The sequence below is a fragment of the Macaca mulatta genome, chromosome 7 (genome assembly GCF_049350105.2).
Source record: "Macaca mulatta isolate MMU2019108-1 chromosome 7, T2T-MMU8v2.0, whole genome shotgun sequence".
Taxonomy (NCBI): domain Eukaryota; kingdom Metazoa; phylum Chordata; class Mammalia; order Primates; family Cercopithecidae; genus Macaca; species Macaca mulatta.
Window position 1 is genome coordinate 89,128,148 of NC_133412.1, and position 16,284 is coordinate 89,144,431.

Consider the following 16,284-nt stretch of genomic DNA (forward strand, 5'->3'; position numbering starts at 1 on the left):
ACAGACAAACTGTGATATCTTCCATTCTGACCATAAAGTGTTTCTTCTGGGTCTTAACTACTGTAGTGGGATATTTTCTCTAGAATGAGGTTGTTTCTTTTTGGCATTGAGAAGAGTGAGGTTGCCAATGTGATTTTCTTTTGTGAATGTTTAAGACACAGAGCTTGCCACTTGAGCTTTCTTTTGCCATGCATAGCTGCTTCCACATAATGGCTGCAGCTCCAGACAGAAACCTGTTTGGAAGTTGTTTTAAACTCTTCCTGGAATCTCTAGGCAGTGGCTCAGTGGGGTTTTTCTTCAACCATTCCTTAGGATGACCAGAAGCTTGACAGAATCCTCTTGTCTTCATTTTGAGAAAATATTTATTTACTGTGTGTATGTGCAGCATTTGGTTTTACCTCATGGGTCTAAACATTTTCAACTAAGCTTCCTTTTCCAAACTAGCAGACTTGTTTAGAGAACTTCAAACTAATATGCCGAGGTACAATACGGTGGCTCTCTGAGCCTGAGAAGCCTGTGCTCACCATCACTCTGTTCTTCACTGGGGTGATAGGGGTGGAGAGTAGTATGTGTGAGAGGACAGAAGCGAGGGCTGATTGAAGATTATTTTACGAGGCGAGAGCATGGTGGCACACCTGTCGGCTGAGTGGACTCAGCGCCTGCCCTGGCCAGGCTGTCCTCCTCCTGTGCCAGTCATGGGCTCCCTGAGCCCTTCTGCAGTCATTCGTGGGTGTTGGAAATAAAGATACCCTTTCTGTCGAAAGTGTTTGCTGGGCTGCCTCTGCCTCCCTGGAAAAGCAGCAGGGCACACAGGCTTCCTAAGTAGCCCCTGAGGGAGGGGCTCTTTTTATTGTCACTCTGGTTAGTTTGAAGACCAGACAGAAGGCAGCAAGGACCAACCCTTGGTTGAAAACTCTTTGCCTTTAGGCCCTTGGTAGCGTGTTCACAAGGCTCCAGATAATTCCACAAATACATTATTATTGTTACCTAGACTTGGGGAGAGAGAAGGGTGAAACATGGGTCTGGGAATTCACAGATGAATATACTGTAATCCACTGGAGCACATTTCTTTTAAAGGAGTGGGGTATTCTAAAGGAGTGAAGACTCTGCTGGGGGTTGCTAGGCCCCTGTGAACGGTGGTAGCCTTAGCCACGGTGTGTGCTGGGATCTGTCCTGGGTCCCCCGGGCATCCTCAGACCTCCCCCACACCCCACCCACAATCCCCTCTCCATCCATCTGCTGACCACACCTCAGGACATTTCCAGCTCAGATTGCGCCTGATTGCATCCATACAAACTGTGCGCTAGGCATTTCCGTTTGGATGTGTACACAAAAACAACACGTCCCAGACTGAGCTAATCTTTCTGTACCCCTCAAAAGAAAAGTCTGTACCCAGTGGGGCGCGGTAGCTCACTCCTGCAATCCCAGCACTTTGGGAGGCCAAGGCAGACAGATCACGAGGTCAGGAGATTGAGACCATCCTGGCTAACACTGTGAAACCCTGTCTCTGCTAGAAATACAAAAAACTAGCCGGGCGTGGTGACAGGCGCCTGTAATCCCAGCTACTCGGGAGGCTGAGGCAGGAGAATGGCGAAAATCCGGGAAGTGGAGCTTGCAGTGAGCTGAGATAGCGCCACTGCACTCCAGTCTGGGCGACAGAGCGAGACTCCCTCTCAAAAAAAAAAAAAGTTCTGTACCCTTCCAAATGGTCCTGGACATATCTTGAATCTACCCTGCTTTTCCTCATCTGCACTTGATCTGGGCCGCTGTGGCTAAAATGCATATCTGATCATGTGCCTCCTGCTTAAAATAGTCTTTTTCTTCTTAAGAGTAGTCCAAACTCCTATTGCTGGATTAAAAGACTGTTCCAGGCTCTCCTACCTCGGGGCACACCATCTTTCCTCCCAGTCTCCCCTCCCCTCTGTCCCCAGTGCTTCCATCCTTCAGTCGTGCCGAGGTCTTCTTTGTTACCTTTGCTTCTCTTGGCCCACACTCTCTGTCGGCTCTGCCAACATCCCCATGCACCTGCTAGCTCCTACTCACTTTTCCAGCTTTGGCCTGGAAGTCCCTTCCCCTGGCAAGCAGCCCTAATCTGCCCTTTGCTTGCTACTGGCTCATATTCCCACTGCTCGTCCTCAGGCTGTGAGCCCTGGGAGGGCTGGGCTGAGTCCTGAACCTGCCAGGTTTATAGGGTGTAACCTACCTGAGGCCTGACTGCTAAAATCCAAAGAAGCCTTTCTCATTCCCTCAGCTGAGCTAAGTCCTTTCTGGAGAAGAATGCCCATGGCCTGGGTGGACTTCTGTTTGGGCTGGGGGAGGACCCTGCATGTCAGTTTACTTACAGCCCCTCGCTTGCCCTCCCCTCCTCTCCCTGTCCTTCTCCTCCCTGTGTTGTCTGATGGTCAGTTCCTCTCCTGGCAAGGCAAGAGAATCATAAAATCTCTTTGGACCATGTGTCTCTCTGATGCACTTTGGAGGTCGAAGCTCACTTTCATGAAGTTAGGAGCAGTTAATACGCCTGCATAAGGGTGCATGCCTGCTAGGGAGGCTTCTCCCTGTGTTTATATGGAACAGTGTCCCTTAGGGCAACCCAGAAACAGCTGAGACGGCCCTAAACTCTTCTGTATTTCGATTCAGAAGCTTTACCTTATTTGAACATCTACAGAAATAAGTTCTTTCCTCTAGAAATTATCGCGGATAAAATTGTTTGCATTGTAAAATATTGTATGGCCAAGTGACCCCCCCCCCCTTTCATGTTTTGTTCCTTGTGAAGAGGTTGAGTATCTTTTTTTTTTTTTTTTTTTGGAGCTAGAGTTTCGCTCTTGTCCCTCAGGCTGGAGTAAAATGGCATGATCTAGCTCTGTCGCCCAGGCTGGAGTGCAGTGGTGCCATCTTGGCTCACTGCAGCCTCCGCCTCCTGGGTTCAAACAGTTCTCCTGCCTCAGCCTCCCAAGTAGCTGGGATTACAGGCACGTGCCACCACACCTGGCTAATTTTTGTATTTTTAGTAAGAGATGGGGTTTCTCTATGTTGGGCAGGCTGGTCTTGAACTCCTGACCTCAGGTGATATGCCTGCCTCGGCTTCCCAAAGTGCTGGGATCACAGGCATGAGCCACCATGCCCGGCCTATGGTGTGCTTTTAAAAATGGTTTCTCCAAATTAATGATTATTAAAAAAAAAAAAAAAAACTCTGGCAAGAACAAAAACAAATGGTTTTTTAAAAAACTCTAGAAATAATTTGATACATTCAAGGACTCTGGAGAAGGATAGAGTTAAAGGCTGATGCGTGTGACTCTTTTTCCTCTCCCCCCAAGGAAAAAAAAAAATGAAGAGAACGAGCTTTTAAATGCAGTGCCTCGTTTTTATGTGATCACGACCCTGAACCAATCCTTTTAGTGGTAGATGTGGGACATATTGTTAGCTTTTCCAACAGTTTAGATGGGCCTTTGTTTTTATTGTTGGTCACTAAGAATTCCAAGGAATAGAAAGATCTCATGGGCAAAATCAGTTTGCTTTTTTCTTTGTATATTTGTTAGTTTATAGCAGCTTCTGCTTTCCTCCTATTTTTAAAAGCTGAAATGCCTTTAATCGCACTCAGTGTGTTTATTCATAGAAGCCAGAGAAGAGGGTCCATTCCTTTCCCCCATAGCACTGTAATGGAAATTTGGTACTAGATGAAATTCTCAGTTTTGGCGCTCACGTGGAACAGCCATCCATCTGCTGGCGAGACACACTGCCCGGGGCTTTTCAAGAAATCCCTTAATGGTCCTGAACACTAATAATATTTATATACATCGAGATGAGACAAAATTTACAGCGGGCTTCTGGAGCTGGCTCTAGGACTCTAATCCCGCACTTGTTCGCGTTCTCTTGCTTGCCTCCCAGATTCTTTCAGGTTGTGCTTCAGTGAGGGGAGCATGGTGGCCGTCTCTGGAGCAATGCTTATTTACACAGTTCGTCCTCTAACAAACACATCACCTTTCCTTTTGACCTTCCCCTCTTCTCCCCATCACATTCCATTGCTACTCCCGCATAGAGCATGTGCTTATGCATAGTTTGCATCATTTAACACAAAGGAACCCCTTGATTTGTGATCCCTTTAAGAAGTTGCTCTGTATATAAAGAAAATGATTTTTCCTGGTTGGTTTTACTGAAGTTCCTTCAGAAATAGCTCCCACCACCGAAACAAACCCGACTTCCCCAGCCTGTGTATTGGTTGTGGCACGAACTGACTGACTGGATGATACAATTTCACTCACTCCTTTGGGAGGTTTTGGGGGACCACTGTTCAGATGTGTGGGAAATGCAGAATATGTCTACAAGTACTTTGTCAAGTTTTTTTTTCTTTCTTTCTTTCTCATCCTGGAAAAGCCCGACATTGATATTTAGGTATAATCATTTGCAAGCAAGTGCAGAGGGACATTTTTCTGTTCTTTTCAACATTCTTGAGTTATTACGACTGCATTAATAGCTACTTGATCTTAATGTCTATTACACATCATTTTATGTAATGTTTTCTTTAAATTGTCAGGGAAAGGGATTCTGCAAGTAGATGTTGGTCCCCCCAGTTAGTCTCTGATGATGACGGTAAGATTCTCAATCAGTGTTTCCTTCCTCTAATGACAAAGCATGGTGATGGTGATGTCTGAAGAGCAACCTCCAGGGACTTCAGTGCTCCGAGATGGGTGTATTCTTAATACTGCTGGCACGCGCCTGATGAGCAGGAATGTGAGAGTTGTTTCTCTAGCATTGTTATTGAACCTCACAGATCTATTATACGACGTGAATTTTGTGGGAATAACATAGGCTGAAAGTCTGCTCTCTTCCAGCCTGGTCCCTCTCTCCTTTCAACCCTACGCTCTCTGATCATCATGCCCCTTGCACTGCTGCCAGGTAACCTTTCTGATACGAAAATCTGGCCATGTTGTTCCCTTGCCTAAAACTCTCCATGGTTTCATATTATCCACAGTTGGGCTAAACCGTTTTGGACAGGCCATCGGTGCCTCCCTGAGCCGTGGTCCCTGGCCTTCTTCATTAACACCCAGCCCTTGCACCCATAGTGACCCCATTGCTTTTACAAGCATTTACATGTGATTGCGCCTGCCATGTTCTTTATTCCTCCCTTGCTCATCTTTCCACTTGCAACTCCACAAAACCTTCCCCAGCACCCAGAAGTCCAGGAAACACCAGGCAGCTCCACTCACTACTGTACTTGCTGTATCGTCCATTCCTTGGGGACAGGATTGGCGCTGGTCCTGCGTGCATCTCTCTGGCACACAGGTGCAGCACACATTAAATAGTTGCTAAATGAATAAATGAAGAATAGATGGAATTATATTCTGTTGTTACCAGTTTAAAAACATGAAATTGGGATACCCAATTTCAGTGCATCTTTAGATCTTGGACCTTGACGTGACCTCTGTAATGGATATATTTGAAATTATTAACTGTCTTCAAGTGGGGACTTGATGATAGAGAGAGTGTGTGTGTGTGTTTACAGCAAATATACTAGGTTTGTAAATTCAAATTTGTGTTATCCTCTTCAAGAAAGTCACCTTGTCAGACAGCATATATATCCCAACGTTTTAGGAACTCATAAAATGCATACTTTTATGGTGTGATCAGAGATGGGTAACTCCTTATTACTTGTGGGTTAGATTAGTTTTTGGAAATAGCCTGGAGTCATTGAGAGCCAATCCTTATCAACAAAATGGCATAAACTGACAGGAATGGGTTTCTTCTTTACTTTATAGATAGCTCTGAAGACATGTCTCAGTTGGGATTAGTTGAGTTGCATATATGAATAGCAGTCATTGAAACAAGATAAAAGTGTATTTTCTTGCACCTAAAGATGTCTGGAGTAAGCAGTCCAGGGTTAGCCTAGCGACCCCACTCTCGTGAGGTACTAAGTTCCTTTTATTGTGCTTCACCATTCTTGATGTTTCACCTTGTGGTCCAAGGTTGGTACTTGAGCTTGGAGCTCAAGAATGCATTACTACTGCATTCCAGCCATCAAGGAGCAGGATGGCCATGCCCTCTCTCTTCTCAGGAGTCTTCCAGTCAAAAAGTTTGTTTATATCTCGCTGGCCAGAACTTAAGTCATAGGGCCACCTCTAGCTACAAGGAAGACTGGGAGATGTAGTCTGTAACTGGATGGCAATATTCCCAACTAAAAATTACTGAAAACGATAAGAAGAATAAATAATGGAAGGCAACCTGTTGTTTCTGTCAAAGGATGACTTCAAAAGAGAAAGTTGCAAAAGTATTTTAAACTTGACAGTATCACAGCAATTTTCTTCAGAGGTGACACTGTTTATTTGCATGTCCAAGTTCTGATATCTGTTTTCAAGTTCACCTATTTGCAGCGAAATAGGAACTCTTGGAGGCAACTAGTGGGTATATAAACTGGTACAAACTTTCTAGAGGACAGTTTAACCCAACAAGATGAATTCTGGAAATTGATCCGAACGAAATGTTAAGGGTGCTCATGAAGATTGCTTTGCTGATTGCAATAATAAAAAGTAAAGGAAATATCTTATAGTTGGGAACAGGTGTAACTTACGATATACATTCTACAATGGGATGTAGTACTGCTGTTAAATGTTTGTGGAATTCACAACCTTTTGTGCCAAAAAAAAAAAAAAAGCAGCTTTCAGAATGGCTTGTCCTTTTTATAGATACTTGTATTTATATGTCCATGTACATACATAAGAAAGGACCAGGGAAGGTCTGCATGAAGATATTAATAAAGGGGTCACTTGTGGGTACATGGACTTACTCGTTCTCTGTATTCTCTTTACTTGTTTGTGATCTCTGATTTTTTTCATCATGTATTTTTATTACAAGAAAAAACGAATTCTAGAATCTCCACTCAGTATTGCAGGTCAGAGTCAAAAACATACACATTTAAATAATTTTGTATTGTTTTCCAATTTGAGGATAAAGTAGGAAATGTATAATGCAAACCAGATTTCATATTCTGTTGATTTATACTTAATTTACAAGTAAGACTAACAGCCCACAGAGTGTGATCATGGCAGAATTGTTATGGAAATAAATGCCAGCTCATCTATTTGGGATGTACGCATGGATCTGTGGTTATTAGACACTGATTTAACTTTAGCACACAAAGAGGCTTAGAGGAAATGGCTTCTAATATCCTGTGGTTCCGTGGGCTCAGAGATACTACTCACCCACCTGTCAGAGGCATTGAAACCAGAGCAACTCCATCTTGAATAGGAGCTAGGTAAAATGGGGCCGAATTCCAGACGGTTAAGGCATTCTAAGTAACAGGATGAGATTAAAGGTCAGCACAAAATACAGGTCATAAAGACCTTGCTGATCTAACAGTTGCAGTAAAGAAGCCGGCCCAAACTCACCAAAACCAAGATGGTGACGAGAGTGACCTGTGGTCGTCCTCACTGCTGCACTCCCACCACCACCATGAGTGTTTACAGATGCCATAGCAACATCAGGAAGTTACCCTATATGGTCTAAAAAGGGGAGGTATGAATAATCCACCCCTTGTTTAGCATATCATCAAGAAATAACCATAAAAATGGGCAACCGCTCTGTCCTGGTTCTTCTGTTCCTTTACTTTCCTAATCAACTTGCTTTCAGTTTATAGACTCACCCTGAATTATTCTTGAGTAAAATCCAAGAACCCTCTCTTGGGATCTGGGTCAGGACCCCTTTCCTGTAACAAACGCATGTTCTTGGACTTGAGAATGACCCTCAGACATGGTGACTTCTTGGTCATCTTACAGGTTAGGATATCATGGCTTATTTGGGGTAACACCTTTGATATCATTAAGCCAACAGAAATTTTCCTGAAGTCATTTTGAATGCTATCATCTTTACTATAGAGTGTAGTTTAATCATTTTCAAAATAAGCATTTCTACACGCTAAGGCTTTAAAAGAGTTTTCAGTAAGGAACATAATTGAAATGCAAAGTGAGCATAGAACAATGCCTTTTAAATTACTAATGAACCATAGGGTTCCTGTTAGGGCTTCCACTGGCTCACCCATGCCTGAGGCAACCTTCGAAAGTGGGTATTATCTCCCTCATTTTACAGATGGGAAGAGAGAGGATCAGGATCACCGAAGCTAATGGTTTGTCCCAGACCAAACAAGGAGTTCCTAGGACAGGCTGAACTTTAAATATATCTACTCTCTGCAGGTCTAAGTGGTTGGGGAGAGGATTTCGTAGTGTGTTTTTGTATTGTCTCCTCAGTGAGCGATCTGGTGCTGGTGGTAGCAGTGAATGACCCAGAAGGATGCTGGCCAGGCCCAGAGAAGGCGGTGCCGCCCCTGCCCCATCTCACCTCCGTCTCTCCTCTGTCTCCACAGTGTGCCCGAGTGCCTGTGGGAAGAGGGCATGCACCGAGAACAACGAGTGCTGCCACCCCGAGTGCCTGGGCAGCTGCAGCGCGCCTGACAACGACACGGCCTGTGTAGCTTGCCGCCACTACTACTACGCCGGTGTCTGCGTGCCTGCCTGCCCGCCCAACACCTACAGGTTTGAGGGCTGGCGCTGTGTGGACCGTGACTTCTGCGCCAACATCCTCAGCGCCGAGAGCAGCGACTCCGAGGGTTTCGTGATCCACGACGGCGAGTGCATGCAGGAGTGCCCCTCAGGCTTCATCCGCAACGGCAGCCAGAGGTCAGTCGTGGCCACACCTGTGGTCACTACCCGCCCCCACTCCACCCGCCACCCTGGCACAGAAAAGTAGACTGTCAGTTGTTTCATCTGGGTGCAGCCCTCAGGAAGTTAACTGAGGTGGGTCAGTTTGAGAGGGCTGGCTTACCTTAAATGTTTGGTGAGATTCTGGGAACAATTGGCATGGCTTACTGGCCCCCCTCACCAGTTTGTTTTATTTTTTAAGTGCATACTGCCTGGCCATTTGAAATTAAGTACCTGCTTGCTGGTTTCAATACCCAGAGTTCATGGTCTCTCTGGGTACTTGCCAAGCTGGCATCTAAGACGGGACTATAGTTTTAGATTTTCCTAGTCTAGGTGTTGCTAGCCAGGTGAGGCTTTGGAAGTGCAAGAGAAAAGACAGGCCAAGCCCCCACCACCATCCTTGAGACCAGCAAGCAGACCTAAACATCTTAGTGCAAGAGCTAGCAGCAGCTCAGAGTAAGCAGTAGCTTAAAATAAGCAACATTTTCCCATCAACACTTCCTTCCTCTCATCCCCCTCTACCTTGACCCTCCCTCAGTGCTCATCATGTCCTTCATTTTCCTTCCTGAACTTTGAGACTTCACTTGGGAAGCAAAGAATTTCCTTATGGCCGGGCACGTGGCTCACGCCTGTAATCTCAACACTTTGGGAGGCTGAGGTGCATGGATCACCTGAGGTCAGAGTTTGAGACCAGCCTGGCCAACGTGGTGAAACCCTGTCTCTACTAAAAATACAGAAATTAGCCGGGTATGGTGGACGTGCCTGTAGTCCCAGCTACTCGGGAGGCCGAGGCAGGAGAATTCCTTGAACCTGGGAGGCAGAGGTTGCAGTGAGCCAAGATCACACCACTTCATTCCATCCTGGGCGACAGAGTGAGACTCTGTCTCCAAAAAAAAAAAAAAATGGAGTTTCTTATAACAAATGCCATCCCTTTTGTACATGTCAACTGGACTTCTACAAATTTGTCATTGGTTTATGCTTTTGAAAATAAGATGCTAACATTGTTTAGAAATGTGGTAACTATAACTTTGAAAGCAAAAGAAGATTGGGTTTATGCTTTTGAAAATAAGATGCTAGCATTGTTTAGAAATGTGGGAACTACAATTTTGAAAGCAAAAGAAGATTGGAGATTTGGGGTTGCTGTTCCCTTTCCTGGAGCAGAGTAAAGAGCTTTTAGGGGCTCACCCCTGTAATCCCAGCACTTTGGGAGGCCGAGGTAGGCAGATCCCTTGAGCCCATGGGTTCAAGATCAGCCTGGGCAACATGCAAACCCCATCTGTACAAAAGATACAAAAATTAGCTGGGCGTGTTGGCACACACCTGTAGTCTCAGCTACTTGGGAATTGGAAGTGGGAGGATCACCTGAGCCCTTGAGGTCAAGGCTGAAATAAGCCAAAATCACCTTACTGCATTCCAGCACAGGCAACAGAGACTCTGTCTCAAAAAAAAAAAAAAAAAAAAAAAAAAAAGGAACTTTTAGGAAAGTGCTGTTTTAGTGGACAAAATGCCTTCTTCGTGATTAGCACCAGGGGGCCTGTCTTTCTGAGTCTGTCAAAATCTATTCTTCAAATATAAAAATATTGGCCAGGTGTGGTGGCTCCCGCCTGTAATCCCAGCACTTTGGGAGGCCGAGGCAGGCGGATCACAAAGTGAGGTCAGGAGATAGAGACCATCCTGGCTAACAGGGTGAAACCCCGTCTCTACTAAAAATACAAAAAATTAGCCAGGCCTGGTGGCGGGTGCCTGTAGTCCCAGCTACTCGGGAGGCTAAGGCAGGAGAATGACGTGAACCCGGGAGGCAAAGCTTGCAGTGAGCCGAGATGGCGCCGCTGTACTCCAGCCTGGGCAACAGAGTGAGACTCCGTCTCAAAAATAAATAAATAAATAAATATCATTTATCATTTGAAAAGTAGATGTTAATTTTAAATAAAATTTTTGCTGCAGTTTATTTCTATAAAGTACATCGAGCAAGTGTTTATAAAGGGGTTCTTTTTCTAGTGTATTATTTGGAGATGCAGCTTCTACTGTAGGTTTACCTTCAAATCAAAGATAATACTCATTTTCTTTTATAGTATTAGATGTAGAGCAACTTTCTGCCTCTTATGATTTGTATAACCATTAGGATAGTAACGAAGAACAAAATTATTCTGAATACTTTAAAATGATAAATAGGCCAAGGACTTCAGTGAGCTGCAGAGGATACATATTATGTCCAGAATCAGTCTACCTCATTGTACTCACATTTTGTTGGCAGCCTTTGAGTGTAAAAGGGCCTTTACTGGTGCACACCTCGGGCCCAGGGGCAGTGCCTGGAACCAAGTTGAGGCTCAGCCACTATTCAGACATCACCTTGCTCCTTGGGGTAGGGTTAGGGGAGCGGTAGCTTGTCCATGAACTCAGTATGCTATCATCTTTGTTTTGTGAATACATTTTCTGAATGACATTTGGAGGCCTTTGGTCATTCTGCAGCCACCAGAGTTGTGGCAAAGTGGGAATGCTGTCCATTTGACAGTGTTGTTTCTTCCGCTCTAGCACACTCTTCAGAGAATTGAGCCATTATTTCCCCTATTCATTCTTACAGTCCATTCAAAACTATACATCTACCTTTTTGTTTAAAAATAAAACACCATAAAGAATAATAAATTCCCTTCTCTCTGCCTTTGAGGCTTACTTAACAATTACTTTAAAATATTTATTTTTTTATCTTGTTTATACCTTCTGTATACCATAATGGATTTGAGGAAGCTTAATCTATAAACATGTTATCAAAACATTTCTTAGAAAAACATTTTTTAAGTGCCCGATGACTCCTAGACTTTTTACCAAAGATGATTGTTTCCTTTTTTTTTCCCCCTTTTCTTTTCTCTTTGATAGACTGGCTGTGTCGCCCAGGCTGGAGTGCAGTGGCACTATCATAGCTCACTGCAGCCTCAAATTCCTGGGCTCAAGTGATCCTGCTGCCTCAGCCTCCCAAAGTGCTGGGATTACAGATGTGAGCCACTGTACCCAGCTTCAGATTTTTCTATTTGAGTGAAAGATGGAGATAAACTAAACATACACTTACGTTACAACCCAGCAGTTGTAACCATGGATATTTATCCCAGAGAAATGAAATTTATGTCAACACAAAAACATGTACACCATCGTCCGTAGCAGCTTTATTTGTAATAACCCCAAACTGGAAATCACTTAGATGTCCTATGATAGGTAATTAGTTAAACAAACTGTGGGACATCTGCACCATGGAATATTATTACTCAGCAATAAAAAGGAACAAACCATTGAAGTACACTGCTTGGATGGATCTCAAGAACGTTATGCTCTGTGAAAAAGCCAACCTCAAAAGATCACATACTGTATAATTCCATTTATACAACATCCTCAAAATGACAGATTATAGCCGGGCGAGGTGGCTCACGCCTGTGAGCCCAGCACTTTGGGAGGCTGAGGTGGGTGGATAACCTGAGGTCAGGAGTTCGAGACCAGCCTGGCCAACATAGTGAAACCCTGTCTCTACTAAAAATACAAAGTTTGACTGGACACAGTGGCTCATAACCTATCTCAGCACCTTGGGAGGCTGAGGTGGGCAGATTGCTTGAGGTCAGGAGGCCAACTTGGTGAAACCCCATCTCTACTAAAAATACAAAAATTAGCTGGGCGTGGTGACCCGTCTCTGTAATCCCAGCTACTCAGGAGGCTGAGGCAGGAGAATCACTTGAACCCAGAAGGGCTGAGGTTGCAGTGAACCAAGATTGTGCCACTGTACTCCACCCTGGGTGACAGAGTGAGATCCTTGTCTCAAAAAAAAAAATATAGAAGCCAGGCATGGTGGTGCAAACCTGTAGTTTCAGCTACTCCAGAGGCTGAGGCAGGAGAATCACTTGAACCGCCAGGAGGTGGAGGTTATCGTGAGCTGAGATCATGCTACTGCACTCTAGCCTGGGCGACAGAGTGAGACCCTGTCTCAAAAAAAAAAAAAGACAGATTATAGAGATGGAAAACAGATAAGTGGTTGCCAGGTGTTAGGGACATTGGGGACTAGGTTGAGCAGGGCAGTGAGTATGAACAGGTAGCATCAGGGAGAGCTCTGTGGTGATGGAACAGTTCTGTATCTTGATTGTTGTGATTACACAAATCTACACAAGTGATCAGTGACAGAGCACCATGCGGGCACGTGCGTACACACACACACACACACACACACACACACACACACACAGAGTTAATTTCCAGGTTTGATACTGCATTATCATGATGTAAGATGTAGTGACCATTGGAGGAAATTGGATGAAGGCTATGTGGGATCTCTCTGTAACTTTGTAAATCTTTGCAACTTTTTGTGACTCTATAATTATTTTAAAATAAAATGTTTTTTTAAAGGGAGAGTGGGAGTTTATAGGGTATGTAGATAAATTAGAAACAACAGAAGACCAACTAAAAAAGTGCTGAAGGTAAGCCCCCAACCCAGGCTAGAAATGAGAATGGTGAGTGCAATGGTAGAGGAAGGACTCCCCATCTGTGGGTGGGTCCAGTTCCTGCAGGAGCCTTCTGGAAGCCATGATCCCCATTCTCCCAAACACGCAATAGGAAAATACCAGAGAAGTTTTGTTTACCTATTAGCTTTTAAACAGAACAGAACCCTACATCTTTGTCTTAGATACAAAATAACCTTCATAGATAGGGGGAAGGGACATTAATAAAAAGAGCTATAATTTACACTGTTTTTCTTGAATGTTTTTACTTCATGAAATTTGAGAGATGATTTAAGAACAATAATGTACATGTAATGGCTCCCCAACTTACCATCCTGTTAACACACACGTCGCAAAAGGTCGTATCATTTGTCTTGTTTGGAAATCAGTTCAACTTTCTGACCCTTGTTCTATATATAACTATAGATCCCAAAGGTTCAGCTGCTAGGTTAGCATTTTGTCTGCTATTTTGTAAATAACGGCAGGTAAGCAGGAAAAGTGCCAGTCTTTCTTGTCCCTGACTCTTGGTGGTTTGTGCCATGTTCAGGATAGCATTTGAAATAAGAGCTCGTTACAAAGTAATGGAAACCCCTTGCTTTTATTGTGTATGCAGCGAAAACAACATTTGGATCAGTTTACAAGTTTCTGCAAAACACTGTCAAGAAATAATTTCAGTTGTGCTTTAGCAAGAAAATAATGGATCTGCGCTGTACCACATGCCTTTTGGCATCCGTCACTGGGTTTCCCTGAGACACTGACTGCAGGAGCTGGACTACTGTTAGGCAGAGACACTACAGTCCCTTTGCTGTCCCTGTCTTCTCTCCTAGCTACTGCTCCAGGTACACAGGCCAGGGTCACAATATCAGAAAGCAGCTCTGTGTTCCTCCAGAGAACCCCCAGAGCTTCCTTTCTGCAATACTATCTCTCCCACATGGAACCAGCTGGCTCATCAGTCAACAGGCTATGATACACAAATGCCTTGAGGATGCATCATGTATTTTGTCTGGAAGCAAGCAACACGCTCTTCCTTTGTAGGCTCTTTCTCCTTTTGGTTGCAATGTGAGTGGCTTTTCTTGGGTGGGCTTGGGAATGATATACCATGTGACTACACGAACACTTCAAAACAGTTGCTTTTTCTAATGCATGCTGTAATAACAATAAAAAGCATATCCTTATGACTTTTTTAATGCAAGAAGACAGACTCAATTATCTGTGTTTTTGATTTTTTTTTTCTTCAACAGCATGTACTGCATCCCTTGTGAAGGTCCTTGCCCCAAGGTCTGTGAGGAAGAAAAGAAAACAAAGACCATTGATTCTGTTACTTCTGCTCAGATGCTCCAAGGATGCACCATCTTCAAGGGCAATTTGCTCATTAACATCCGACGGGGGAGTAAGTATTTCATCCCACTGAAAAAATGGCTAGATCTCATGGTTTTCTTTTGTTGATGCTTTTCATGCTCCTGTCCCTGAGTCACCACTAAAATATGGGCTTAGATAAACAACATGGTGTGTAAGCCTCACGCATGACGTCTCTTCTTTGAGTTTCCCTGAAAGATAAAAAACAGATTGAAAGGCAATCTGTTTTTTAGCCATTGGCACATCATTTATTCCTGTAAAGAGGGTCATCGCTCATCTTTTTGTTAGTCACATCTTGCATAGGAGAGGCAAGCCCTGACACATACAAACCCCAGAAGAGACCATTGGATCAGAGGTGTGACTCAGCAGACTCCAGCTGTAGCCAAATCCACACATCTTTCAAGTCTAAAGAGTGATCGTTACTTGAATTTACTGAGAAGACTGAGCAAAGGGAAGTTTAGTGATACCACGTTAAACTTTTATGAAGTCCAAAAGAATGCTAGATTGCCAAATTTACTTGTGAGAGACAAAAGGATACAAGTATGTGTCACTGTGTACGTAAAGTTTCAGTCTCACCTCGGTACAATGACCTATATTTGCAGTAGATGGCATTCCTGGTAAGTTGCTTCTAAGTTGGATTTGTGCAAAGGATTTCCCACTGACTTAGCCTGCGATCTCTTCACTTTGTTTTTTTGTGTGTTTGTTTCTTTGTTTTGTTTTGAGACAGAGTCTCACTGTGTCACCCAGGCTGGAGTGCAATGGCACAATCATAGCTCACTATAACCTGGAACTCCTGGTCTCAAACAATCCTTCTACTCAGCCTCCCACGTTGCTGGGACTACAGGCACACCCTACCATGCCTGGATAATTTAAAAAATCTTTTCACTTGTGATTTTTTCATTGCCAAGGGCTTCTAGTAATGGTGCCTTAAATTCTCTGCTACTGGGACCACTTGTTCAAGGTACTGATAGTTTTATAAGCTAGAATAAATACTGTAAAAAGACTTTCAAGTTGAAAGGAATTTTTTGGGGAAATCCTTTTATGAAGAATTTTTTTTTTACAGTTTGAGAGGAAAAATAATGTATTTTGAGAATTTGCTTTTCCTTAATATTTGTTAAATGAATAAACTGTTTTCTTAAGGTTTAGAAAGGACAGAAACAAGTTTTTGCTTATTTCTTCTGACTTTGTTGATATCCCTTGCTGTTGTTCACAATATACCCACTCTCAGTCCTCCATGATGAAGGTAACTCTGTTCCCCACAACTAGGGCTTCCCTGCTCTCATGGTACTTCTGAAGTTTAATTCTTTTGGCTGTGTCTGCATTTTCTCATTTACTTTTAATTTGCTTATCCCTAGAACATACCTTTTGAGTGCCTAAACTTTTTTATCTTCCTCTGAAGATAAAATTTCAATCTGTGAATTAAATCCATGGAGAAGTATCATTTTATGAAGGAATTGGTGCATATTTATGCATGATGATGAAGTGTGTCTTCCGGTTTATGTCCATTGCAGGAAATAGATTGGATTTAGGATGATGGGACATCTCATTATAGGGGAAATTTCCTGATCTTGACTAAGGCATGCTTCCTGCCCCACATTTAAAATTCAGGATCTCTTCCTTAAAACATCAACTGCACACAAGCTCTCATCTTTTCAACTTAAATTTCCCTTTAATTTTTCTTGGAAAGCTGTTAAATTAGATGTAGGGCTTTATCCTTTAGTACCCTTATTTTATTTGTATCAACTCAAAGCAAAATAGAGCCTTTTATTAAA

General features: G+C 43.5%; 1 protein-coding gene across 2 annotated transcripts in view; it reads left to right on the plus strand.

Moving 5' to 3' along the window:
* IGF1R (insulin like growth factor 1 receptor) overlaps positions 1 to 16,284 on the plus strand; it is a 319,009-nt gene that overhangs the window by 236,122 nt on the left and 66,603 nt on the right. For both annotated transcript variants that reach the window (XM_015143119.3, NM_001261352.1), the window contains 2 exon segments: positions 8,351 to 8,663; positions 14,398 to 14,546. In XM_015143119.3, coding sequence (XP_014998605.1) covers positions 8,351 to 8,663; positions 14,398 to 14,546 — 462 coding nt within the window.